The sequence below is a fragment of the Gobio gobio genome (assembly GCF_949357685.1).
Source record: "Gobio gobio genome assembly, chromosome: 1".
Taxonomy (NCBI): domain Eukaryota; kingdom Metazoa; phylum Chordata; class Actinopteri; order Cypriniformes; family Gobionidae; genus Gobio; species Gobio gobio.
In genome coordinates, this window is record NC_137097.1 from 46,103,071 (window position 1) to 46,129,203 (window position 26,133).

Genomic DNA, 26,133 nt, shown 5'->3' on the forward strand with positions numbered 1-26,133 from the left:
TTACATTTGAAAGGAGTTTCTGTCTTGGTCTGGTATTTAAGGAGATGTTGCAGGAACTCCTTTTTTTTTAGATATCAGGAATGCATCTTTTACTCTTTACTTCAGAGCATTTGACGTTATGTATTGATTATCTTTGAACTGATTATGTAATTGGCATCGATATATTTACCTGACTAATAATAAATTGTTACGTTGATTTACTCTGGAATTATTAACTCTAGTAGATTACGTTAACACCGCAAATCTACGCTCAGGTTAGTAACGGACTAGAACACAGTTTAGGTGAAGCATAAGGGCACACCAGACTGATGCTTTAGAGCTCCGACTGACACATTGGCATTAGTTACGTATACTTAGACTGTAGAGGCAAACAGGCCCAATGGGTCTTCCGTTTAGAGCAACGGAGTGTTGTTAGACCAATCTAAATAGGGTGAGCCTCAACTCCTGATTATTGTAATATTATTCTAAGTACGTGTACGTGGGAAACCAAGCCGTGATTATGCAAAGTTACCATTAGATTAAGTTAGGTTGGTCGCTTGGTTCAATGGTAATGGTCATGGCCTCTGGTTAGATATAGTCTTGCCTTAATTAAGTATGTTCAGATATATGGGGACTAAATAATATATTCTAGAATGCACAAAGTGGAATATGGACATCTAGAATATTAGTAAATCGGCGCTGTCTAATGACCAAGACTGATGAGGTTGTGAAAAAAGAGATCGTAACCCGGCCAGTGCAAGACTCGAAGTGTTATTGGGATCCGGATGAACGGGTATAATTTCAATAAAGAGTTAAACAGAATAATCAAATGTGTAGTTAAACTATTAAACAAATGACCAAATAACCAATCGACATTCTAACCTAAATTCGCGGTCATGATAAAATGGAGTCGGATAAAAGTAAATTGGAATTAAATTGCCACGCTGAAAAGACAGAACGAGCAGAAACCTTCACCCGATTATCGGAAGCCGTTGTTGGGACGATTGGGCGGGACCTACAATATTATAATATTAATTTTGCGCGCGGCTGCTCCTCCCAGTCAACGACGGACAGTAACCATTTTTGCGCAACAATAACAAGTATGGAGGAGATGCAAGCAGCGCTGCTTTTGCTGGTTATGTATTGTTTTACTAAAGCGGTCATTAACAAAACTGCGGAAAAGAGACAAGCACTGATACTAAAGCGTATTCTGGAAGCTCGTAAAGCTAGATTTAAAATAAGACGGACATTGATCGTGAGATTGCTGAGACGAACGCGCGCCATCGGACCGCAAGAGCAAGACTGATATTTACTGAACGCAGAACGAACCTCGCAAGACTTTTAAAAATGCCGGTTGAAATAAAATGCTGTGTGAGTTCAACCAATCAGCATGTTCAGCGCCCAAGTCCCACCCCCGAAAGTTCCCGAACTTTGAAAAAGTACTACCCCGGGAGCAGGGCCGTTCGGAGGGGGAAATATTTACTCGGAACTTCGTTTAGACCCCGGTTCCTGTGGTCGAAACACACCGAGTACCACCCCAAAGTTCCTAGTTCCTGGGGAAAGTTCCTGCGGTGGAAACGCGGCTTTTGTGGCACCCAGTATCTCTCTCTCTATCTATCTCTCTCTCTCTCTCGGCTCATCATTTGTTTAGCCGTGGGGCTCTAGATTCAGTAGCATCAAAGCACAAGCTCCATCAACATGGGCAGAAGAAAGCAGACGCTCAAGAACATAACATAACCAAATGTCATAACATTTTTAAAAAATGTAGCGGCTCTTTAGCCTACTATAAAACCAAAATATCTATTAGTAATGTTATGACCTAAAAATACACGCAAGAAACTGTGGGGTATTGAATGTCTGTGATCTGAGATGTAAATTGGACGCTATAAGACAGATTGTCTAATGAGACGACTGGGCCTCAGCACTGTATACAAACACAGGCCAGACTTTTTAATTGGCTTCTTTTTTGGTGTCCAAATTTGGAGTTGCCCTTGGCAAAAAGTCCACACGCATGGAGAAAAACCTAGTCTAAATATCACTGAGGTCCATAAGACATGTGGCCTTGTTTTAACGTCCTTTCCGACTAACTTTCAATACCCTTTTTCTCTTTTTTAAATCATCCTCTTATAATTTCTTTTTCCCACAACCTTTAATATCTATATTTTCTAAAACACAACGTCATAACCATGTGTGACAGTGACAAGCAATAAAAGTCACGTCAATCTGAGTTTTTGTCTAAACCATCTGCGACAAGAGGTAGGACATTTTGTTGACTGCTTGGCTTATTTGCCCTGCCCACAATGCAATCTCATTGGCCCACAATCCTGCTCCTCATAGCTGTGTACTACTGTTCAGAAGTTTGGGGTCAGTAAGAATTATATATATTTTTAAATAATTTAATGCTTTTATTCAGCAAGGACACAATAAATTGATGAAAAGTGACAGTAAAGGCATTTATAATGTTTATAATTTATTTTTAAAATAAATGCTGCTTTTTGTACCTTTTCATGCATCAAAGAATCAAAATGTTTCCGCAAAAAATATAAGCACAACTGTTTTCAACATTAACAATAAGAAGAAGTGTTTCCTCAGCATCAAATCAGCATATTAGACTGATCATGTGACACTGAAGATTGGAGAAATGATGCTGAAAATTCAGCTTTGCGTCACAGGAATAAATTACACTTTAACACATTCAAACAGAAAACAATTATTCTAAATTGTAATAATATTTCACAATATTACTGTTTTTACTGTATTTTTGATCAAATAACAGCTTTTTCAACAATAAAAACCCCAAACTTTTGAATAGTAGTTTATGCTACACATCAAATATACAGGGAGTGCAGAATTATTAGGCACGTTGATTTTCTGATCATATTTTTTTTCCAGGCACATTTGACCAATTCCAAACCACAGTAATCCTAATAACTACTATTGATTTAGTATTTAATAATGTATAAGTGATACATAATTGTTCATGAAGGCTGGAAATGAAAATCACCTTATATTCAGGTGTGCAGAATTATTAGGCATGTTTTCTTTTACAGATAAATTGAGCCAAAAAAGAGATTTAACTCAGACTGAAAAGTCAAAAAGTATTAAATGCCCATGAGAAGGATGCAATACTAATGCAATACTAGACATTGCAGTTAAGGCGTGACCATTGGACAGTGAAATGCTCGTTGGGTCAGCAGGATCTGACAAAAACAGGTGGCGGAGAAAAGACACCTGTTAACTGCAAAAGAATTAAGAATTAAGGTGAAGAATTAAGGGTGAAACCATCAGGAAGCCTTTAGTCTCCAGCGCCACCATTTTCCAGAGCTGCAACCTACCTGGAGTCTCCAGAAGTGCAAGGTGTCAGGATCTCAGAGACTTCAGTTAGGTAAAGAATCCTAAAAAATGACCCCCACTAGATAAGAATCACAAGCTGAAGTGTTGTAAAATACATGAAGAAGGTTTTTTTATAGGCTTTATGGACAGATAGGTTGAGAGTGACTCTTGAAGGACCAGCACCACATCCTCTAGTACCACTGTTTGAAGAATTCATCTTCCAGAATCTGGCAGTACGTTTTGGGAGTTCATTTTTAGTCCATCTCTGTAAAACGGACTTCAGGATGGACTAAAATGAACTCCCAAAACGTACTGCCAGATTCTGGAAGATGAATTCTTCAAACAGTGGTACTAGAGGATGTGGTGCTGGTCCTTCAAGAGTCATTCTCAACCTATAAAACCTATAAAGCCTATAAAAAAGCAGGCTTCATGTATTTTACAACACTTCAGCTTATGATTCTTATCTAGTGGGGGTCATTTTTTAGGATTCTTTACCTAACTGAAGTCTCTGAGATCCTGACACCTTGCACTTCTGGAGACTCCAGGTAGGTTGCAGCTCTGGAAAATGGTGGCGCTGGAGACTAAAGGGTTCCTGATGGTTTCACCCTTAATTCTTCACCTTAATTCTTAATTCTTTTGCAGTTAACAGGTGTCTTTTCTCCGCCACATGTTTTTGTCTGACCCTGCTGACCCAACGAGCATTTCACTGTCCAATGGTCATGCCTTAACTGAAATGTCTAGTATTGCATTAGTATTGCATCCTTCTCATGGGCATTTAAAGGGTTAGTTCACCCAAAAATGAACATTCTGTCATTAATTACTCACCCTTATGTCGTTCGAGACCCGTAAGACCTCCGTTCATATTCGGAACACAAATGAAGATATTTTTGTTGAAAGCTGATGGCTGAGAAAGGCTTCAGACAGGCCTCCATTGGCATTCAGTACACTTATACTCCCAAGACCGATAAAAGGCACTTAAAATGTCGTTACAAAGTCCATCTCACCACAGTGACTCTACAATAATCTTACGATGCGACGACAATAGTTTTTGTGCGCAAAAAAAAATCAAAATAACACCTTTATCCAGCTTGTTATTGCCTTCCGTGTGTGCCTCCACGACGCATGCGCGAGAATATGACGTAGCGCCGGGGTTCGGGAATCCATGAAATGCACACTCTAACCCCATTTTGAGCACTACGCCGAGACCTAAAGCATGATCAATGTAGAATCCAACAGCTGAGATACGCGCGTCTTCCTCTGATTGTAAACAAATCACTTCTGGGTCATCTGTCCGAACGCCGGATCTGCGTCATATTCTCGCGCATGCGTCGTGGAGGCACACACGGAAGGCAGTAACAAGTTGGAAAAAGGTGTTATTTAGATGTTAGATTAGGTGTTATTTTGCGCACAAAAACTATTGTCGTCGCATCGTAAGATTATTGTAGAGTCACTGTGGTGAGATGGACTTTGTAACGATGTTTTGAGTGCCTTTTATCCGTCTTGGGAGTATAAGTGTACTGAATGTCAATGGAGGCCTTTCTCAGCCATCAGCTTTCAACAAAAATATCTTCATTTGTGTTCCGAATATGAACGGAGGTCTTACGGGTCTCGAACGACGTGAGGGTGAGTAATTAATGACAGAATTTTCATTTTTGGGTGAACTAACCCTTTAATACTTTTTGACTTTTCAGTCTGAGTTAAATCTCTTTTTTGGCTCAATTTATCTGTAAAAGAAAACATGCCTAATAATTCTGCACACCTGAATATAAGGTGATTTTCATTTCCAGCCTTCATGAACAATTATATATCACTTATACATTATTAAATACTAAATCAATAGTAGTTATTAGGATTACTGTGGTTTGGAATTGGTCAAATGTGCCTGGAAAAAAAATATGATCAGAAAATCAACGTGCCTAATAATTCTGCACTCCCTGTATACTGATTGGCTGCGATTTGCTTCAGTGTGGACCGACAAATTACTGGTTAGGATATATTGTTTAAATATGAGAAAGAGAGAAAAGAAACAATTATGTGCTGACCTCGATGCAACTTGGCACAAAGGTCTTGATTGTCGTCATAGACTCGCCACAGGAACTTTTGGGAGGGGGGTCTTGCAGGTGGGGCAGCGGTGACCGAGGCATTGCCACCGTTGAGGAGTAATTTAGGCGAGGGCAAGTAAGTTTCAAGTGTCTCCAAGAACTTGCTGCAGCTCCAGGTCCAGCGCACTCGTGGAGGCTCGTAGTCACACCGAAACACGCCCAGCGGTGACTTGTTGCCAAATGTGCTAAAGTTGCCCGTGGTGATACCCAAGCAGAGGGAGGAGCCAATGTTGAAGAGCCGCCCCCTGGTCACCCACTTCCAAAGCTGGGCATCACCCTTGCAGGAAGAGGAGAGGTACAGCATGTGATCTCTTACCCCCAAGCAGCCCAGCGCTCCCTCGTGGAAAAACGAAAAAGTGTCCGATTCATCTGTATGTGCTGTTACAGAAAGAGAGAGAGAGAGAAGAGTTATTAGCCTGACATATTGTAGCAGAGACAACCCTATAATTGTAAATATGGAAAGATCATTAACATGTTGATGCCAAGCATAGACATTTACAGAGGATTTTAATGATTTTACCCACTATTAGGCCAAATGACTGATCTGACAGAAGCAATTTCCGTCACACTCTCAATGTCATGTGACCAAAACTGTTTCTGTCTCAGTTATTTTCATAGTATATTATTACTGCAGTAGGATAGGCAAATCCCCTTTTGATCCTCTTTCACCCACTCAAATGTTCAACAAAAACAAGCAGTTCACAGCCAACCCAAGCAAAGCACAAATCCTGCTCAAACAATCCCACAGAAAGTTGTATGTGCTTCGACTGGCCTTGATTGTAAAACACTGATTTAATTAGAGGTGAAAAGTAATTGTTGGAGTTTTAGGTTAGAGTCTGGGTGTGGCTTCTGTGTGTGCTTCGGTTTTGGAATCATATATCTGACTGCAATAGATAGTCATTAACAAAAACAAAGCAAAAAAAGTGCAACAGAAACTCCCCTGAGGGAACTCAGACATTGGCAATATTCCTCTTTTGTGTGAACACACACATTTATCCCGGTTTCATCATAACTGCGAATACGGCCACTCCAGCACCCATCAGGGGTCGGTGGTATTCTGAAATGAGGAGGCAAAACAACCTCTTTGTGTTTAGAATTTTTTTTTAGCCTATAAAGATGTATATACATTCAAAAGGTTTAATACATTAAAAATCTTGTTTAACCCTCTGGGTCTCTTTAGTCAAAAATGACTAATGTCTAATTATTTTTTTTGCTTCATCAGAATGGTGTGACACTTGGTGACTTTTGTTGCATTAGCTATGTGAAGGTGAACACACAAAAAAGGTGCACCAGGATGCACTATGGGAAGAAGGAAGAAGGGGAAACCTTGGGTCCTGCCATCCATGTGGATGTTACTTTGAAAAGTACCAACTACCTAAGCATTGTTGCAGACCATGTACACCCTTTCATGGAAACGGTATTCCCTGGTGGCTGTGGCCTCTTTCAGCAGGATAATGCGCCCTGCCATAAAGCAAAAATGGTTCAAGAATGGTTTGAGGAGGACAACAACAAGTGTTGACTTGGCCTCTAAATTCCCCAGATCTCAATCCAATCGAGCATCTGTGGGATGTGCTGAACAAACAAGTCTGATCTATGGAGGCCCCACCTCACAACTTATAGGACTTAAAGGATCTGCTGCTAACATCTTGGTGCCAGATACCACAGCACACCGTCAGGGGTCTAGTGGAGTCCATGCCTCGACAGGTCAGGGCTGTTTTTGCAGCAAAAGGGGGGCCAACACAATATTCATAATGGTATGCCTGATTGGTGTATTTTACATCAAAGTCTCATAATGTTAATGTTACTAAACATTGTTACATTGTTCAAAAATGACTAATGACATGACAACTACTCACAGATCATCATGTACTTTTAATTCTGACATGACTAGTAATTATTATTGTAAATATTGTACTAAGTAATTATATCTGAGTGGAGTTGTTTCTGGGATTTGTAGACCAGTTGCAAACATAATGGCATTCTCCTGTTGACAAGGTAATTACTACTGTCAAACTTTATTTACTGGTGTCACTGAGTTTAATCTCATATTTCACAATATTGGTTTTCCTTTTGTACTGTCGATTATTTTCTTATCTAATTTTTTTGAGGAGGAACTTCCTTTCCTTGCCTCCTTGGAAAAAAATGTGCCTGCATGTCATGCATTATAGAGTTGCTGTACCGGATACTCACATTGCAGTAAGAATGAACGAATATATTGGTATTTGACTATGTGTTGTTTAGCGAGAGAAGGAAAGGGAAAAGAGATGGCTAGGAGGAGAGTCAAGTAGGAGGCAGAAGAGCCAAACCCGGCAGTGTTCCCGAAAGTCAGTCTGGTTTCTTTTTATACTTCCATTTTGCTTTTCTCTCTCTTTATCTGTCTCTCTTGTGCACCCTTTCATCCCTGCAGGGGGGAATGCAAGGTTACTACCCCAACGTCAGAGAGAAAGAAAATTGGACCAAAAGAAAGAGAGCCTGAAGAGAGACCCGAGAGAAACAGCTGTGTTTCCAAACACAGTAGTTCTAAAGCAGGGGAATGGGAAATGGGATCACTCTAAAAACAAACAGCACCTTTTCTACTTTAAAAAAAAAGATAGACAAAAAAGTTAACTGAGACCCTGGGAGACTTCCCGAATATCATCAAGCAATGCTCAGACATATTTCCAAGAGTAAGCATGTAAGAAGTTCTGTAACAATGTAAAATATAGATTTTAAAGAGAAATACTGTGGCCCGAAAAAGTATTTGGACACTTTTTGACCAAGCCCTGGCAACAGATCACCTATGGAAAAAACCTAGTGTCTAGTGAAAATAACACGAGTTGAACATGTGAACAAATCCAACTAGGACAATTCTTTCCATGAGGCCCTGATTCCACTTATTAATGACATGCAATCCGTGACAAACCGGGATTAAAACAAGTCTTTCCGTCTTCCTGCAGAACAGCAGAAGAATTTGAGGGCATCATGTGATCTGAGCGCGTCATATAATTGGTGGAGGTAAGACCCTGGGGAGACATACTTCAGGAGCAAGGAAGGTAAAGACATGCGCGTTCACACAAACTTCAAAGCGTTTCTCTCCGCTTCTGACAGATAAAGGGCAAAGCAGGCTCAGACATTACTTGAGCATCATGTCTTCACAATAAATCAGGGCTTTACTGAGATGAGTAATTATGGGCGTTTGAAAAAAATGCAGCAAAAATGAAGGACAATGAATCACAAACTCTGATCAAATATGTCCACCTTTTGATGATCAGGTCAGAATATATATTTTCAGGTTCTGTCTGAAACCAAATATATAATTAAATGATAAAGTCAAGCTTCTGGTTCTTCTTAATGCAGGATAAAAATAAAATAAATAATAATAATAATACAAAAAAAAAAACAATACTACTACTACTATACTTATAATAATAATAATAAAACTATTTTTCAAATAAATAAATAAATCAATTAAAAGCATTTATAATAATAACGCTTCTCTCATTTTTCTTAAATAAATAAAAACATAATAATAATAATAATACGTTTACAAAAAAAATTCTCATTGAGGGCAAAATAAAAAGAAATGTAAATAAAAATTTTAAATATAAACAAACTTTAAAAAGCATTATTGATAATAATAATAATCTCTCTCAGACAAATAAAATGTAATGAATAAAAAGTAAATAAATAAAATAGCAGCAGCAAGAGCTATCATTATCAATGTTCCCCCTGAACAAGGCAGGTTACTTAAAACAAGGTTCCTTCGGGGATTGTTGCTTCGGATAAAAGCATCTGCCATGACAGCTGGCACAGGATGTCACATGAGCAGCAGTAATGCATGCAAATAGTGCAAATCAGCAGTGGCTGTGTAATTAAAGAGAGGTGCAAAGCTATTGATGATCTGAAGTACAGTTAGAGCACTGAGAGGCAGAATACCATCCATTAGAAGGGTTTCGGACAGTTATTGAGTAGGCTGACAGCTTACAGGAAGAAACTCTTTTTTTAGTGTGTGGTTTTGGCATGAATGCTCCATAAAACCACCTTCGTCCAGATGGTAGAGATGAGAACATATCATGGCACGGATGCTGCTGCACAGCTAAATACATTGTTTTTGCGATCACTGATTACATAATGCTGATGATGACATCGATATGACTATAGTGTGGGCGAAAATAATCTCTTCATCACAGTCTGTGGAATGTTTCCGATGAATTGTAAAAAGTTGGTCTAGGCGATGGTAAAACAAGATACAAGACTTCCCATCTGAAACATTATCCCTCACAAACACTAACTCGGAGCTGAAGGCTAAATAACACGGAAGACATTGCAAAGATATGACATTCTACCTCAGGAAACAGCTAATCGATTGCCTAAGGAAGAATGCTGTTATCTTAGAAATTAGCCATGTTCTGATTATTACACTCTTAAAAATGCTGGGTTAAAAACAACCCAAGTTGGGTTGAAAATGGACTAACCCAGCAATTGGGTCGTTTTAACCCAGCGGTTGGGTTAAATGTTTGCTTAAAACAACACATTCGCTGGGTTAGTCCATTTTCAACCCAACTTGGGTTGTTTTTAACCCAGCATTTTTTAGAGTGGGGTTGTTTTAGCCCAGTGGTTGGGTTAAATGTTTGCCCAACCTGCTGGGTAGTTTTATTTCACTCAACTATTGTTAAAAAATGACTGTATTGCTTGCTTAAAATGAACCCAAAGTATGTTGGAAATTAACATTATTAATACGTTTAATTAATAATAATTAGCAATAAACATTTATTAAATTGCGAATTAATAAATGTTCACCTTTTAATTATTGTTGCCTCTAGTAATTATGTGTCTGATTTTTAATTTATAACCTATTTTGGGTTCATTTTAATCCAGCCATATAGTCATTTTATACAATAGTTGGTTTAAATAAAACTGCCCAGCAGGTTGGGCAAACATTTAACCCAACCGCTGGGCTAAAACAACCCAATCGCTGGGTTTGTCCATTTTCAACCCAACATGGGTTGTTTATAACCCAACATATTTTAGAGTGTAGCGTTTGACTAATATTGGCTTTCTAATGTCCAGGGTGACTGATAATATGTAATGCAATACATCTAATGAAAAATGAGATGGACACAAAATTGTCCAAATCCAATTTACTAAAAATGAATGGTCAATTGATCAAGAATTGATCACAAAAATGTAAAAAAAAAAAAAACAGTTTACAGACAAACTTATTTAAAAAAAAAAAAAATTGTGATTCTATACTTAAACATACTTCTATCGTCAACACATTCGAAACTAGTCAATGTCTTCTGAATTTAGAGTGTAATCCCCATGACAAAATACACAGGACACCACAAAATGGAAAAGGCAGAAGAAACAGGAACTCATTGGTGGGGGGGACTAAAGTCTGAGCGTGAGCTTAGTCATGTATGTGGTTTTCCTGAACCCTGATTCTAAGATGCCAAAGCTAAACGTTTATTATTATGACAGATGTATTTTTGTTTCTCCCTTCCCCTTTTTGGACGAGGGCAATGAGTAAGGGATATAAAATGAGAGAGAGAGAGAGAGAGAGAGAGATGGAGTTGGGGGAAGGAAGGTAAAAAAGCCAGCTGGAAGCAGGGAGGAAAAAAAGGAGTGCAGGAGCAAAAGGAAGGGTGCAGAGAGAGGTCAGGGTTTTGTATAGATGATCCTTTTATTCTGTAAACACAGAGATTGACCAACACACAGGAAATTCCGGCTGGTTTTGTTTGTCAGCTCCTGTTACTGAGCCCTCAACCTGAGATCAAACCCCAATTGAGGCAGAAACAGGTCAATATAAGAGTCTCCTCACAGGTTTTTTACATGCATTGACACAAAATTAAAAAGTAAATCAATAATTTAAAATGGTAAGAGGAAAAAACAGCTGCTAATAATAATGAAAGTCCAATATTATAAAGATCTTTGACCATAATGGATAATAAACTCTCAGAAACACATGAATCTGAAGCATTAAAATGGTCAGAAGAAGAAGCTATTTATTTTTTGTCATCTCTGTTACCAAAATTCGGTCAGTTTTAAACTCTAACTAGAAATGCATGATCATTTTCAAATAGCATTTTATTTTAAATACATAATTAAAAATATATATATATATTATTTAAATGAATATAACATTTTATGGACTAAAATATTGAAATTGATCAATAAAACTAACCTACTGAATTAAAAAAAAAAATTCCCTACAATAAACTTCCAAAAAAAATAAAAAATTAGAAGCTACAAGAGAGAATAAGCTTCTCATGCTAAGAATTATTGATTCATAATTCCATCTGCAGTCTGCGACTCCTACAGCAATTTGCGATGTTGGGTCTTTGGTGACGTATTTTAGCCTGTTTAACAACACAGCTCTGTTCTTCAGAATTTTTTTTAGAGCTGTGACAGTCCCTGACACAGAGGTGTAAAAACCTACCCTGTCTCTGCTGGACTGTGAAGTTGAGAGAAGCCCTAAAAAGTATACAAGACCCCCGAGACGTAGACAGCCCTCAGCTGCGGCTCGTTATTGTGTAACCGGATATTTAGGGCACATCTGCTTACGGGGTGAGAATCAAGCGCTTGAGAACACAGGTTAACAGAGCAGCGAGAAACCAAGAGCATGCTTCTGCAAACAAGAATAACGACTGCCCCTGTATAACTCAAAATGTTCTTTCGCACATTAAAGTTGCGCTATAAAACATAAAAGCAGTGCCTAATGGTGCATGCGTCTATGAACGAATCGTTTTTCTGAACAAATCTTTTAAGTGAACGAATCGAATCGTTACTTTCAGGCACTGACTCGGTCAGAGAGAGTCAAATGTTGGAATTATGTTGCCTTCACGTGTTATCGGAATTATCGTAAATTAGTTAAAAACTTGGACATGAAATTTCCAATAACACGTGTTCAGTGCGTATAGTATTTATGAGGATCTATTGACAGAAATGCAATATAGGCCTAATATGTGTAATTATGTTTTCAGTGGAGTATAAAGACCTTAATTAATGAACCGTTATGTTTTTATTACCATTCTATCTACATCATGTTATTACAGTACTAGCCCTAACCGGACAAACTTCTCCACAGAGCGCTAGTAACTCTCTGCTCTCTCCGACGATTACATTTTTGTCCTGTGTCGGCAGCTTCAGTATGTGCTTTGAAAGGGAGGGGTGAGTGGTGGGTGATGCAATTCACAACCTCACTACTAGATGTCGCTAAAATGTACACACTGCACCTTTAAATGTCATTTCTTTATAGTATAACCATGCAATTTTTAATAAAACATAAAACATTTTCAGCTGAAAAAAACGAATCAGTTGAGTAAACGATTCAGCGACTCACAAAACAACAGACCAAAAGGACATTCGCTTGTCGCCACCTATAGCGATGCGCGTTTGGCGGTTACAGATCGGGCGCAGTGCTTTAAGTGGGCCGGTACGCGCCGGTACTCAGTACCGCCACTTCCAAATATAGCTCTTGAGCGTACCGCCACCTCTCCTTGCGCCCAGAACGTGCTTTTAGCGTACCGGTACACACATTTGCGAGCAGAGACTACATTACCCATACACCCTTGAGTTTTACAAGTGAAAAGCGCATGCGTCGCTTTTGCCGCTGTCAGCGTCAACAACTCAAAGTGGTCCGGAGAGGGTGTGTGAAACGCGCAACCAGCTGCTCGTTTACAATCTATGGTTAAAATACAAAGCACTTGTGCCGAGATCGCGGTCACAAGTGGTGACGAGGACGAGAGTGGCACCACTTCTACCGATGACAACAGCCGCATGTTGTAGCTGGGTCGTTCCTGTGACTTTTCTGTCTTTATGATTTACTTACTCATATTTTCTATAAAATGAGTCACATAAGAAATGGCTTAAATTATAAATGTAGGTCTTCTTTATCACTTAAACAGATATAATGGGTATTAAAAATACTATTTTGTATTGTGCACACCTTTTTATTGATATGCATTCAATTTTATCATGTCCTCAGTGCAAAGTAATCAACTTCCACAAGAACTATAAACCATGAAATGATGAAAATCTCAAAATATTTTTAGATTATGTTATAGAATAGGCTAAACTACCTCTAGTTATACATATAAATCATGTGAAACTATAGTTTTTTTTTTTTTTTTTTTTACAATTGTCTTCATTTACTGTGTCCCATCTTCCACCCTGTAAGTATGTATTTCTCGACTTCCAAAAAAGACCACAATTTCATTGAGACAATTTTCAGGAAATTACATAATTAGTTTTCCTGCTGGAATTCAACCATACAAAATTAAGTAAGCTTCAACTCACCTCTACCTTTTTTTTTAGTTTTTGAAATGTTATCCTGCTTGTCCCACTCTTAAAGTTCCACCCTGTTAGGCTCTGTTATGAAGAATGTTTGTCCGGTCAAAAAGAATTTCCATGTTTGTCCTTTTTAAATAATAATTTGACAGCAACGTTAAATGTTTTGCATACTTATGTTTTATTTTGGGAGGTGAGGATCATTAACAGCATATGCAATATATGTTTTTAAACACATTTTTTTATTATTTACCATCCTGTTGGCAAAAATGGGTACAAAAAGTACCTGTTCTTAATAATCAAGACATTCTATTCATCAATAATAGTTTTGTTATTGAAAATACCATGATGGCATAAGGGACATATACTATCCAAGAAAAACTTATATTATTATGCACGTATGTTATTGTTTAACATTTACATTATTAACATTTTGTGATAACTATGTATATGTCCCTAACAGGGTGGAACACCTTCACAGCCCGTGTCTGAACAATGAATCTACCCATAATTATTATTTTTTTAGTACCTGAGCTTGACCAATATGTATTCCGACTAGTTAAACATGTCACCATTTTGGTAGAATGCTAAAAACATTAAAATCATGTACTTTTTTTTTCAAACATTTATGAAGCCAAAATGTTACCGCATACCAGGAATGACCCAGCTATAGTTTCTAACTGTGTTGCTATTTGATTAGAAAAAAGAAAGACAAAAGTGAACATTGGCCTGCATGGTAGCCTAATGAGGAGCCGTCAATGGTCTTGCTTTGTAAATAAACCCTTATTGTAACAAATGATATATTTACACAATTACAAGAACTATATGTAAGTTCTAAGGCTGAGAACAAGTTAGAAAGAGCTTTAAAATACGGACCTTCTTGAATTATTGACTAAACAATCCCCCCATAACCACGCCCCCAACAAAGCCCCGCCCCCTCTGGTGAGTACCGGCACTTTATTTTTTCCACTTAAAGCACTGATCGGGCGGATGATGTGACGAAAAATAATATTTTAATTAAATTCGGGTGGGTGGCGGTTGAACCAATCGTCAGCAGTGCCTTGCATCGGCGGGCTTGTGCGGCTTTGAAAATTGGTCAAAAAACGTTAGAGCGGATGGATGGCGGCCAGATGATGAGTTTTGTGATGCGGTTGCGGATGAAATAATAGCCCATCCACGCATCTCTACCACCTAGGCTACTGGCGTAACATAACCTGCAGAAAGCATCAATAAACGAAGCAGTTAAAGATTCTCTTAGCGAATCGATTCAAATGATTCGAATAACTGGAATGAATCAATATCCACACCAGCATCGCTTGCACTCCCCTCCCCCTGTTCTCTCTTCCTCTTCTCACATCTGGTTCCACTCAGAGTTTGGACTTTCGTGGCATTCCTTCACATCAGTGCACCCGGAGCCAACACAACACAACAGCACCCCAAATAAAACCAAGCCTCATTATTAGCATTATTTCTAATTCATAACACACTTCAATAATCATGATAACAAAGAAGTCAGGGGGGAAAGGGCAAAGCATAATAAAAAAAAGTGATAATAAAGCGTGAATGTTTCCTACCTGAGTGCACGGGGGTGCTCCGCTCCAGGCTTAATACTAGAAATAAATATAAAGTGCATCTGCAAACATTTATCCACGCGCGACTCCAACAGCCGTCCCGGTGCCCGCCACCGTGCTGATGCATACCCGCGGAAAGGTGAAACGGAGAGAAAAACGACTGTTTTCCCCCCTTGCCGTTGAAACAGAAGCAGGAATTGTGAAGGACAGACGGGCTTTGAGAGTGTCAGTGTCGCTGTGTGCGTGGACTGTGATGAGTTCAGAGTGAATGAGCGTGGCAGACCGTTCACTTTCACTGCACACGCACACACTCACACGTCCCAAAAAATGAAGTGGAAGAGGCGGAGAAATAAGTTTGAATGACTACCCGACACTCGGGATAAGTGTTCAGGACTGAGAATTTAGCAGAAGTTCGCAACGCTTTGCTCTCAGGCAACAGAATCACGACACTGTTCATTCTTTGTGTAATATTTAGGCTACTCACATGCTTTACTTGTGGAAAGAAATGGCGTTCTTGGAAGTTTCCTCTGACAAAAGCAAGTAAACGTGCTACCTATGTTCTGCTCATGAAGTTCCACTATACAATACAACAGAATTCATTTGCATTTAAATAAAAATGAATATGCAAAAATATAGGACGCTCTCCACTAATAGGGCCTAAAACTCAAATGGTCAGTGGAGTGCAGTAGGTCAAACTAAATCGTAATATTAACAATTTAATTTTCTATTTATTTATTTTGTTATCAAATTCTAATCATTTAAAAAGTTTTAAACACTAATATGGAAAATAAATAAAAATGGCAGGATAACCGGCTTGTGAACTGAGCCTTACATATTAAATGTATAATAAAACAAATCTAAATATGACATTTTTGGTCACTAAAACGAGCTAATTAAAAGAAGTGCAATAAGCTGAACATCAGTTTAATAGATTATGTTGTGTTATTTCAGTCAATAGACTCAAGACCTTAAGGTGACAATGGCCAAAAATCAAAATTTTAGGTGATAAAAGGGGGAAATGCAACTTTGCATGCAAATGTATGTTATATAAACAGTGTTGGGTGTAACACATGACAAGTAACTTGAGTTACATAATCTTTTTCAAGTAAGTAGTAAAGTAACACATTACTTTTAAAATTTACAACAAAATATCCAAGTTACTTTTTCAAAAAAGTAACGCATGTTACTTTTTCACATTTATTTGACTGACAGCTCTCCTGTACCACCATGTTTAGAAAAATCGAGAGTAAGTGCAGATGCGTTGTGTGTAAACATGTTATTGTACTAACTTGTATTGGACTAAATATTAGCATTTATTCATCTCACTTGCACTATAAAGATTCAGTATTCCTCAAAATGAATAAAATCTGTCAAATGCAAAATCAGAATACAATGCAAACCTCCAATAATTAAATGTTAAATAATACAAATATTTGTATGCAGAAAGGCAGCACAGCTGAAAGGTTTGTGTGGGCTGTGCCCTCTAATGTCCATGAGTGATTTGCATTTTTACCTCAGCCTGAGGTTTATAATTTAAATTTTGGTATGAAGAGGTCTTTAAATTTACACAAAAATATAACTTTTTGTTATATAACCCCCCCCAAAAAAAAACAGCCCAGGTGAGAAGAAGTAACGTAGCACATTACTTTTCTTAAAAGTAACTAACTCAATTAGTTACTTTTTACGCGAGTAACGCAATGTTATAATGCATTACTTTTCAAAGTAACTTTCCCTAACACTGCATATAGATATAATTTTATGCTAATGTTTGATAACGGTTTATAAAATAATATCACACATGGCAAAAACATTTGTAAAGCATTAGAGGATTTGCTAACAAGTTAAAATTATTTCAAATATTCAAATAATTACAGGAACAGAAAAGTAAAGTATGGATGTTACGTTAACAACGTTTTTTTCTTAAAGTTTTCTTACTTATTGGCAGTATGAGGAAAATCTTTGTGAGACTACTGAGAGGTGAGAGGAGAAGCCGTGGATGATCTGAAACTCCTTGTATACCATTTGGCAATTCAGGGGCCTGTTTCAGAAAGGAGGTTCAACCAACTCTGAGTTTAAACCTGAACTCTGAGTTGACTTACTCTGAGATGGGAAAATCTGAGTTTTGGGTTTCAGAGCAGCTGAATTGAGGTAGTTCAATCAACTCTGAGTAGACTGACTCTGAGTTAAGCTCATGCACTCCAACTCTGAAAAGCCACGATCAATGGAGCTCCGAAATTACGATTCACCATGGCAACAGCACCCAACAAAAAGACGTTTGCATACTTCCGGGTCAATACACAAGTTTAATTCTTAATTATTTTAATTAAGTTTAATTTTCATGGTATCCAAAAGGCAAACAAAGAATGTGGCAGCAGCTAAAAAAATTAATAAAAAAAACATAATTCAATCAGGAAAAGCTTTGAGCATAAAATGTTCATGGGTGTAGGTTTAATGACTTTACAAACATTTGACATATTAAATAAATATCATTCAGTGTCCAATGTGCAGCAGCTTTTCCCACATAGACCCTTTTCACAGACTGTGATGATGTGTTTTAATGGTCATCAATATCGTAAATCCTGCAACGATATTTGTATTTTTTTTTTATGTATGCACATTTATAACACTAATACTTTGTATTATATAACTTTGGCATCAAATTACAAAAATCAAGTTTCCGCTGCTGTGAGAGTGTTTCTAATACAGCGTCTATGGGAGTGATGGTGAAAATTAACATCTTTCTCTCTTTTCACTGCAGTTATCAATCTCACTTTAATTTTTCCATCTTTTTGAAAGTTGTTAAATCAATATTGTGGAGTTTTTCTTTTGCTATTTGAGCACATGGAGACACAAAAATATATATTTAATGTATTCTCTCATTCACCGCTATAAGAGTTAACCCCACTATGACGACTTCAGCTTCGGAAACCCAGAAATGTGAAAAGGGTCTATGCTCTTTTCACATAATGAAATGTTCTCTGATCCCACCTGTTACATTTATTAATCAGGGTAATGACATTATTGACTTCTACTCAGGCCAGCCAAACACCAGCACCACTGACAGATGAAGAGGAGATGGAGGAAGAATATTAACACCCAACAGGAAAACGAATAAAGTATTTGTAGGAAATAAAGATGACTATTAAAATGTAAATAAATGTATTTAACAGCTGTGGTGGTGGTTATGACATATCTCATACTACCATCTGGCAGCATCCTTCCATTCCATACAATAATCTGTTTTCAGAAAGTGTGATGATGGGAATATGAGTGTCATCAATGCGTCCAACCACTGGAAATCCTAAAGGAAATTCGAATTATTAGGATACTTCTAGAGGATTATCAAGTGAACGTCAGGATCCTGTATAAAAAGACATGCCATTTTTGTCACTTTGACAGTGTCAAGTGTGATGAAAATATGAGCAATGAATGTTCCTGCAAAGAATGCTTTTCTTACTTTGTATTTTTGTCAAGTGGCAGAAAATTTAATTTGTTTTAAGTAAACTTTGCTTACTTTAGATTTAGATTAAATTGATAATTTTTTTTAATATTTATACTTGAAATACGTCCAAAATACTCTAAGAAAAGCATTTGTGGCGTTTGAATGAATGAATAAAGTATTTAAACACTGCTGGTGCTTTAAAAAGGGGGAGGAGAACGAAAGAAACTCTGGGTTTACCAAAGAAAACCTGCTTCTGACCAGGTTAGGTTCACAGAGTAAGTTACCCTGGTAACTGACTCGGAGTATAAGTTACCTCTCTTTCAGAAACGGGCTTGGCTTACCCTGCTTTCTCAGGTTTGACATACCTCCCATTCTGAAACAGAAAACCCAGTTTCCCTTATTTCAGGGTTAACCTACTCAGAGTTTTCACTTAACCTCCTTTCTGAAACAGGCCCCAGGACAGGTTCTGTAATGTAATCGTGCATGAGATCACTAGGCCAGAGTAAATATGTGGGTGGAGTATTTGGGTTGGGATAGTTAGACAGGGCTGGTTTGGTAAAGTAATCATCATGTTCGAGTTGCTGCTTGTGTTTGTCTAAAACAATCCCCAAACGGTGAGTCACAGAGACTGGAAGTTTGCAAAAGCTGTGGGGAAGGGGTTTTTTTGGTGCCAGTTTCGTAAAAAGTAAAAAAAACAAAAAAAAAAATTTTTTCAAGTTATACATTTTGCAGGTTTTCCTACTTACAAAGCATGTAGAGGTCTGTAATTTTTTTAATCATAGGTACACTTAAACTGTGAGAGATGGAATCTAAAACAAAAATCCAGAAAATCACATTGTATGATTTTTAAATAATTAATTTGCATTTTATTGCATGACATAAGTATTTGATCACCTACCAACCAGTAAGAATTCCGTCTCTCACAGACCTGTTCGTTTTTCTTTAAGAAGCCCTCCTGTTCTCCACTCATTACCTGTATTAACTGCACCTGTTTGAACCCGTTACCTGACAGACTCCAACCTCTCCACAATGGCCAAGACCAGAGAGCTGTGTAAGGACATTAGGGATAAAATTGTAGACCTGCACAAGGCTGGGATGGGCTACAGGACAATAGGTAAGCAGCTTGGTGAGAAGGCAACAACTGTTGGTGCAATTATTAGAAAATGGAAGGAGTTCAAGATGACAGTCAATCTCCTTCGGTCTGGGGCACCATGACCTGAAGAGAGCTGGGACCACAGTCTCAAAGAAAACCATTAGTAACACTACGCCATGGATTAAAATCCTGCCGCGCACGCAAGGTCCCCCTGCTCAAGCCAGCGCATGTCCAGGCTCGTCTGAAGTTTGCCAATGACCATCTGGATGATCCAGAGGAGGAATGGGAGAAGGTCATGTGGTCTGATGAGACAGAAATAGAGCTTCTTGGTCTAAACTCCACTCGCCGTGTTTGGAGGAAGAAGAAGGATGAGTACAACCCCAAGAACACCATCCCAACCCAGAAGCATGGAGGTGGAAACATCCTTCTTTGGGGATGCTTTTTTTGCAAAGGGGACAGGACGACTGCACCGTATTGAGGGGAGGATGGATGGGGCGTGTATCGTGAGATCTTGGCCAACAACCTCCTTCCCTCAGTAAGAACATTGAAGATGGTTCATGGCTGGGTCTTCCAGCATGACAACGACCCGAAACACACAGCCAGGGCAACTACTTTACACTTTCTCGTATAGCTTCTGTCCATAATTTATTGCACTACCTTAATCCACAACTATATTCCTCATTTTAGCCTAACATATCATTGTATACCTCTATCTGTAAAATTCTGTTTATAGTAATAGCCATCTGTATATTATGTTATATTCATATTGCACTTCTGGTTAGACCTAAACTGCATTTCGTTGCCTTGTACTTGTATAATGACAATAAAGTTGAATCTAATCTGATCTAAGGAGTGGCTCCGTAAGAAGCATCTCAAGGTCCTGAAGTGGCCTAGCCAGTCTCCAGACCTGACACCCAATAGAAAATCTTTGGAAGGAGCTGAAAGTCCGTATTGCCCAGCGACAGCCCCGAAACCTGAAGGATCTGGAGAAGATCTGTATGGAGGAGTGGGCCAAAATCCCTGCTGCAGTGTGTGCAAACCTGGTCAAGAACTACAGGAACGTATGATCTCTGTAATTGCAAACAAAGGTTTCTGTACCAAATATTAAGTTCTGCTTTTCTGATGTATCAAATACTTAAGTAATGTAATAATGCAAATTACTTCAAAATCATACAATGTGATTTTCTGGATTTTTGTTTTAGATCCCGTCACTCACAGTTTAAGAGTACCTATGATCAAAATTACAGACCTCTACATGCTTTGTAAGTGGGCAAACCTGCAAAATCGTCAGTGTATCAAATACTTGTTCTCCCCACTGTATTCTATTCCGACTATTCCGCGACTGTTCAGGTTCAAAATAATTATAATCCTTAAAATTGGGTTTAGACCATGAAGTTCAACAGCTGTTGAAAAGGGTTGAACGGTCCGTATGCATTTGGCTCAGCTTCAGACTTAAGCCATTGATTCAATGATTCATCCAGCACCCATCCAAACTCTGTTTCTGATTGAATAGGAAATTATAGGGTTTCAGAGATTTCGCAATCCATTCCCAAGCACCACATTCGAACAAATACACACGCTTTCTCAGTCATCGAAAACCCACAGGCCATCACAGTCTAATGCCTTGCCTCCCCAGAATTATTCCAGCAGCTTTCAGGTTGAATTTGACTTCAACGCAGTCACTCTGCAAAGGTCATGCAGTTGCGCATCTTGGCATTCAACAGATGGATACTGCAAATGCAGCTTTGCTGAGGAGCTGGAAGAAAATCACAGACACAGATACCCTGAGGTGAGATGCAGCCTATAACTGTAGTCTTGTATACGGGTACATCCCACCCACTGAATGAATGTGCAACAGATAACAGAAAAAGCACTGTTCTACACACATTGGAGAGCATTTCAAAACAGCAGGTGATTTATCCTCAAGTCTGTTCAGGTCTAATAATCAACTTGAAAAATGCATGCAAAAGTAGACCAATTCAAATAAAATTACACAGCTATGCCTAATTATGAGAAAATGTATGGAAAAAAGTTTTGAACCAGTTCTGTGTCGGCATCATGTTGACAGATGAGGTAATTAAAATTACACCGTTATGATATTGTTTCATTTACTCATCCTCAGGTTATTCCAAACCTGCATGAGTTTCTTTCTTCTGCTGAAAATTTGAAGAATGTTGGTAACCAAACAGTTGACTTCCATAGTATTTTTTTCCCTACTATCAAGGCCAATGGGGTTCTATCAGTCTGGTTACCCATATTCTTCAAAATAATGCATTTAGATATCAGCAGAAGAAAGAAACTCATGCAGGTTTGGAACAACTTGAGGCTGAGTAAAAGACAAAAATTGCATTTTTGGGTGAACTATCCCCTTTAACGATGATAGAATGGCAAAAAAAAATCTTTTTAGACAGTATATGTAAACAAAGACCAATTTAGAAGACAAATAAAGCAGACAACAACCACAATATATTAATAACCAATAGTATTTAATGATCGCTCCGAGTTCTGCCCTGTACCCCTGAACAAGCTCTGCCCCCACTAGAGAGTTCTTTCCCACAAACAGTAAAACAGGATCAGGCAATTAGCCATATCACCAGACCTAAACATATATGACTGTGTCATTTTTGAACGCATTTGTGTCTGTATGTTTCTATTTGAGGCACAACACTTTTAATCAATGAAAAATAAAATCTAACTTTCTCATTTTCCAACATTAGATTCAGTCCAAAGACACAATGAGAAACAAGAACATACTTGGGGGGGGGGGGGGGGGGGGTCAGTTAGTGTCGCTAAATCTAAAAGAATACGCTTCCTAAAATGCAATTTCATAGCATAAAATCAAAAAAAAAGGAAAAGAAAAAGAAAAACTCAAGTCAAACAGCACCACCTACTGGTAGAGCTCAGCTTTGGTCATAGTATAGCGGTGAGCAGGACAAAGACAAACTCCTCCAGAGACAAACAACTGGGCTAGACCTGTCCATTACATCCCTCACACGGTACAAACATCTGATTCCCAGCATAGATGATCGGCTAACCTAGAGGTCCTGATGCTGATTTGACCTCAGCAATTATTATGTGATCTGAGATCAGAAAGGCGTTTAAACTAGGGTTAACTATTGTTGAAATGAACCCACTGACAGTATTGCTTCCAAAAGTTCATAGATCCGTTCCAGAGGCAAAAAAGAACAAATGAGAGCGAGGAAAATGGACCGGGGCGGGCTTTGTGTCAGCAGGGAGCATCTCCAGATTCTTTAGGAATATCGTACACTTGAATGTACATTAATATGAGTGGGCTTGTCCCATCAACGGTGTTGCCACGTAAGAAAAATCAAGCTGACCTCGTTATAAATGTGTGTCTATACATGTGTTTGCACGTATTTGTGTGTTGTGGGGTGCAGGGCATATACCAGTCTCTTCCACCAGTCTTGCGCCGTTGCAGTTCCTTCTCACATGTAATGCACCCTTATTTTGAATTCCTCTCGCTCTGGCTCAGTCATGGGGGGCTCTTTTTAGTCCCCTCCCATCCAAAAATAACATAAAATCAAACAACCCAACCCTCCAGATGCCTGGGAGAGGAAGAAGGGTGGAGGGGGATGTGTTTTGTCTCCATCCCTCTCTTACCCTTACCTCCTGTTCCCTCGCTTGGCAGGTAAGGGGTTCGAGACCCCTTCCAGTACATTGCAGAGAGGGGCGGGGCAAAATGCAAATGCCCCACACCCCCTGCTCCGATCAAAACAAGCAAAGATGGACGGGGCTCTCAATTTGAGGCGCTGCTGTTGGAGGAGCTGGAGGTGGAGGCGACAGCCATGCTGTTGTTACCGGTGGCAGCCACTGACTTGCGTATGTGTGGGAGGAGGTAGGGATCACTGGCCAGCTGGTGAACGTCAATACGATCCTCCTTACGGTACACCAAACATCTGCGAATGAAGGCCTGAAGTAGACAAGGAATTCATTGGCGTTAGAAAATGTTAATTTATCATAGCATGTTCAAGCAGAAAACTATCAACAGCCATGTATGGAAGTAGTTTAGGTTGGCCTGTTTTTATTTAATAGTCATGTTGTTTTTTTGTACTGATAAAGTGTTTTCAAATAGCATTTCAGTTTTTACAGTGGGCGCAAAATTTGGGGGGCGGGGGGAGGCAAGTTAGTGCCATCAATCTAAAAAATATTACAGAACCTACTTTTTATGTAAAAAGGAGGCAGACAAACAATATTCTTCCAGAGAGACAAGCAAATATTAGCCAATCTGGTTATTAAAAAAAAAAGGTGGGTGAAGAATGAAGCATGACGAATGAAACGACACGGTTTTACTAAAATATCAACACAGAAGATATGTCCACTACTGTTAAAAACTTTGGGGCTGATTAAAAGTTTTAAAAATTTTAAAAGTGTTTTTGAAAAGTTTCTTACGCTCACAAAGGCTGCATTTATTTGATCAAAAATTTAGTAAAAACAGCAATACTGTGAAACATTCTTCTTCAGTGTCACTTGACCCTTCAGAAATCAGTGTAATGTGCTGATTTGCCGCTCAAGAGACATTTATTGTTATTATTATCAGTGTTGAAAACAGTTGTGCCGCTTGTTTTTTTTTTCATGATTTGTCGTTGGAAAAACAGTTCTTCTTTACGGTTACTTTACTGATCAATTGAATGCATCCTCATTGAATAAGAGTATTCATTTCTTTCAGAAGTATATGTTTTACTGATCCCAAACTTTTGCATGGCAGTGTAACTAAAATGTCACTATTGCAATAAATACGAATAAATGTCCATTTAAAGAACTGGGGATGATTTTTTATTATAGTCAAATGCGGAAGAGACGCAACATTTTTAAATACAAAAAAATTGTACCACACTGGAGATATGCTCATGGGGCAATTTGGATGTATAAATGATTTGATAGGAGACCAGTAACCCTTTTTTCATGACACTCAGATACTTCAACAATCCTAGGACTGAACTTCTCTGCTCTGGGATCACACCGTGGCCAGCAACTCATCCTCCCAACAAATACTGGCGTGATGTATCCCGATCTTCAAGCAGAAGGAGTTGGATAAAATATTCTGAGTGATATCAATCCACAATCTGACTAGCCTGGAGACATATTTACTCTATTGGCTCGTTTGGCCAGAGGAGAGTTGGGGACACTTAATATTCAGGATTTGGATTGAACGGATTCACTACAGATGAATTGATGAACTTTACATTTATTGAACAGAACTGAATTAACACTGACCTGACTTCAGCTGAACAATGACACTAATGTCTAGTTAGAGCTGCTTTACAGCAGAAATTAATTCTGTTTGCACTACGGATCAGTATTTTCCTATTTATCCCTGTATAGCTGCTTTGAAACAATCTGTATTGTAAAAAAGCACTCTATAAATAAAAGGTGACTCGGCCATGAAAGAAAAGAAAGTGAATCTACAAAGGTACCTTAGCTTCAGGTGAGACTCCTGGTTTAGGAGGAAACTGCACCTCTGTGGCTTTGAGAATAGTGTTCTCCTGGAGGATGTCCTGCTGGGATTGATTATGACCGAACGGCTGTGTGGTGAAGAAAGAATAAAAATGAAGAGGAGAGAAAGGTACTAATATCTCAGTGGACAGTGACCATGCAGCTAGTATTAGAAAATGTACGTGTCGTTTACCTTCTTCCCATAGAGGCACTGGTAAAAAATGACTCCAACGGACCAAACATCCACTTTGTTAGAGATCTTAGGTGGCTCTTTTCCAACTACAAAACATTCTGGGGGAAGATACCTAGAGCAGAATAAGGCAAGATTTTTTCAATTTGGGCTTAACACTACCTTAAAATCAACATTGTCAACTTTGTTCTGAAGGAGATTTCACTTAATTTGACCAAATTCAAGAACTTCACAAATCCTGGTCACTGCAGACCACTCACCAGTACGTCCCCGCCCCCTGTGACGTCAGCTCCATGCCGTCCACCCCGTAGTTGTCGTCGTCCATGATCTTGGACAGCCCGAAGTCTGTGATTTTTATCTCTCCACATGCTGTGCCATTCACCAGCAGGATGTTACCTAGACAAACACAAGGATCAGTGCTCTTGCACCCCTTCTCCATCAAAATAGTGCTGTTCTCATTCTTGGCCCAGTACAGAAGTTCATACCTGGTTTGAGGTCGTAATGGATGATTGGTGGGCGGATCTCATTTAGGTACTTGAGGGCATTGACCACCTGCATTATGATGGATCGGGCCTCTTTCTCTGACATTAGCTTGTGCTGCTTCAGGTAGAAATCCAGATCGTTCCCCTCACAGTACTCCAGGACAGTGCAGAATCTAGAAACAATACCCCATAAAACAAGACCTCTTTCATCTCTCCACT

General features: G+C 38.7%; 2 protein-coding genes across 3 annotated transcripts in view; both read right to left on the minus strand.

Moving 5' to 3' along the window:
* Positions 1-15,562, minus strand: part of mrc2 (mannose receptor, C-type 2) — a 73,356-nt gene extending 57,794 nt beyond the window's left edge. Inside the window, exons 1-2 of the mRNA XM_079821654.1 lie at positions 15,257-15,562; positions 5,355-5,792 (exon numbers count right to left, since the gene is read on the minus strand). Of these exons, the coding sequence (XP_079677780.1) occupies positions 5,355-5,792; positions 15,257-15,380 (562 nt within the window). The 5' untranslated portion in view covers positions 15,381-15,562. The remainder of the gene's footprint in view (positions 1-5,354; positions 5,793-15,256) is intronic.
* A 6,690-nt stretch (positions 15,563-22,252) lies between these two features.
* tlk2 (tousled-like kinase 2) overlaps positions 22,253-26,133 on the minus strand; it is a 33,813-nt gene continuing 29,932 nt past the window's right edge. Inside the window, exons 24-28 of one of the 2 annotated variants that reach the window (XM_079828833.1) lie at positions 25,918-26,087; positions 25,693-25,828; positions 25,436-25,547; positions 25,224-25,331; positions 22,253-23,719 (exon numbers count right to left, since the gene is read on the minus strand). In XM_079828833.1, the coding sequence (XP_079684959.1) occupies positions 23,546-23,719; positions 25,224-25,331; positions 25,436-25,547; positions 25,693-25,828; positions 25,918-26,087 (700 nt within the window). In that variant the 3' untranslated portion in view covers positions 22,253-23,545. The remainder of the gene's footprint in view (positions 23,720-25,223; positions 25,332-25,435; positions 25,548-25,692; positions 25,829-25,917; positions 26,088-26,133) is intronic. The other variant, XM_079828832.1, reaches the window with a different exon arrangement.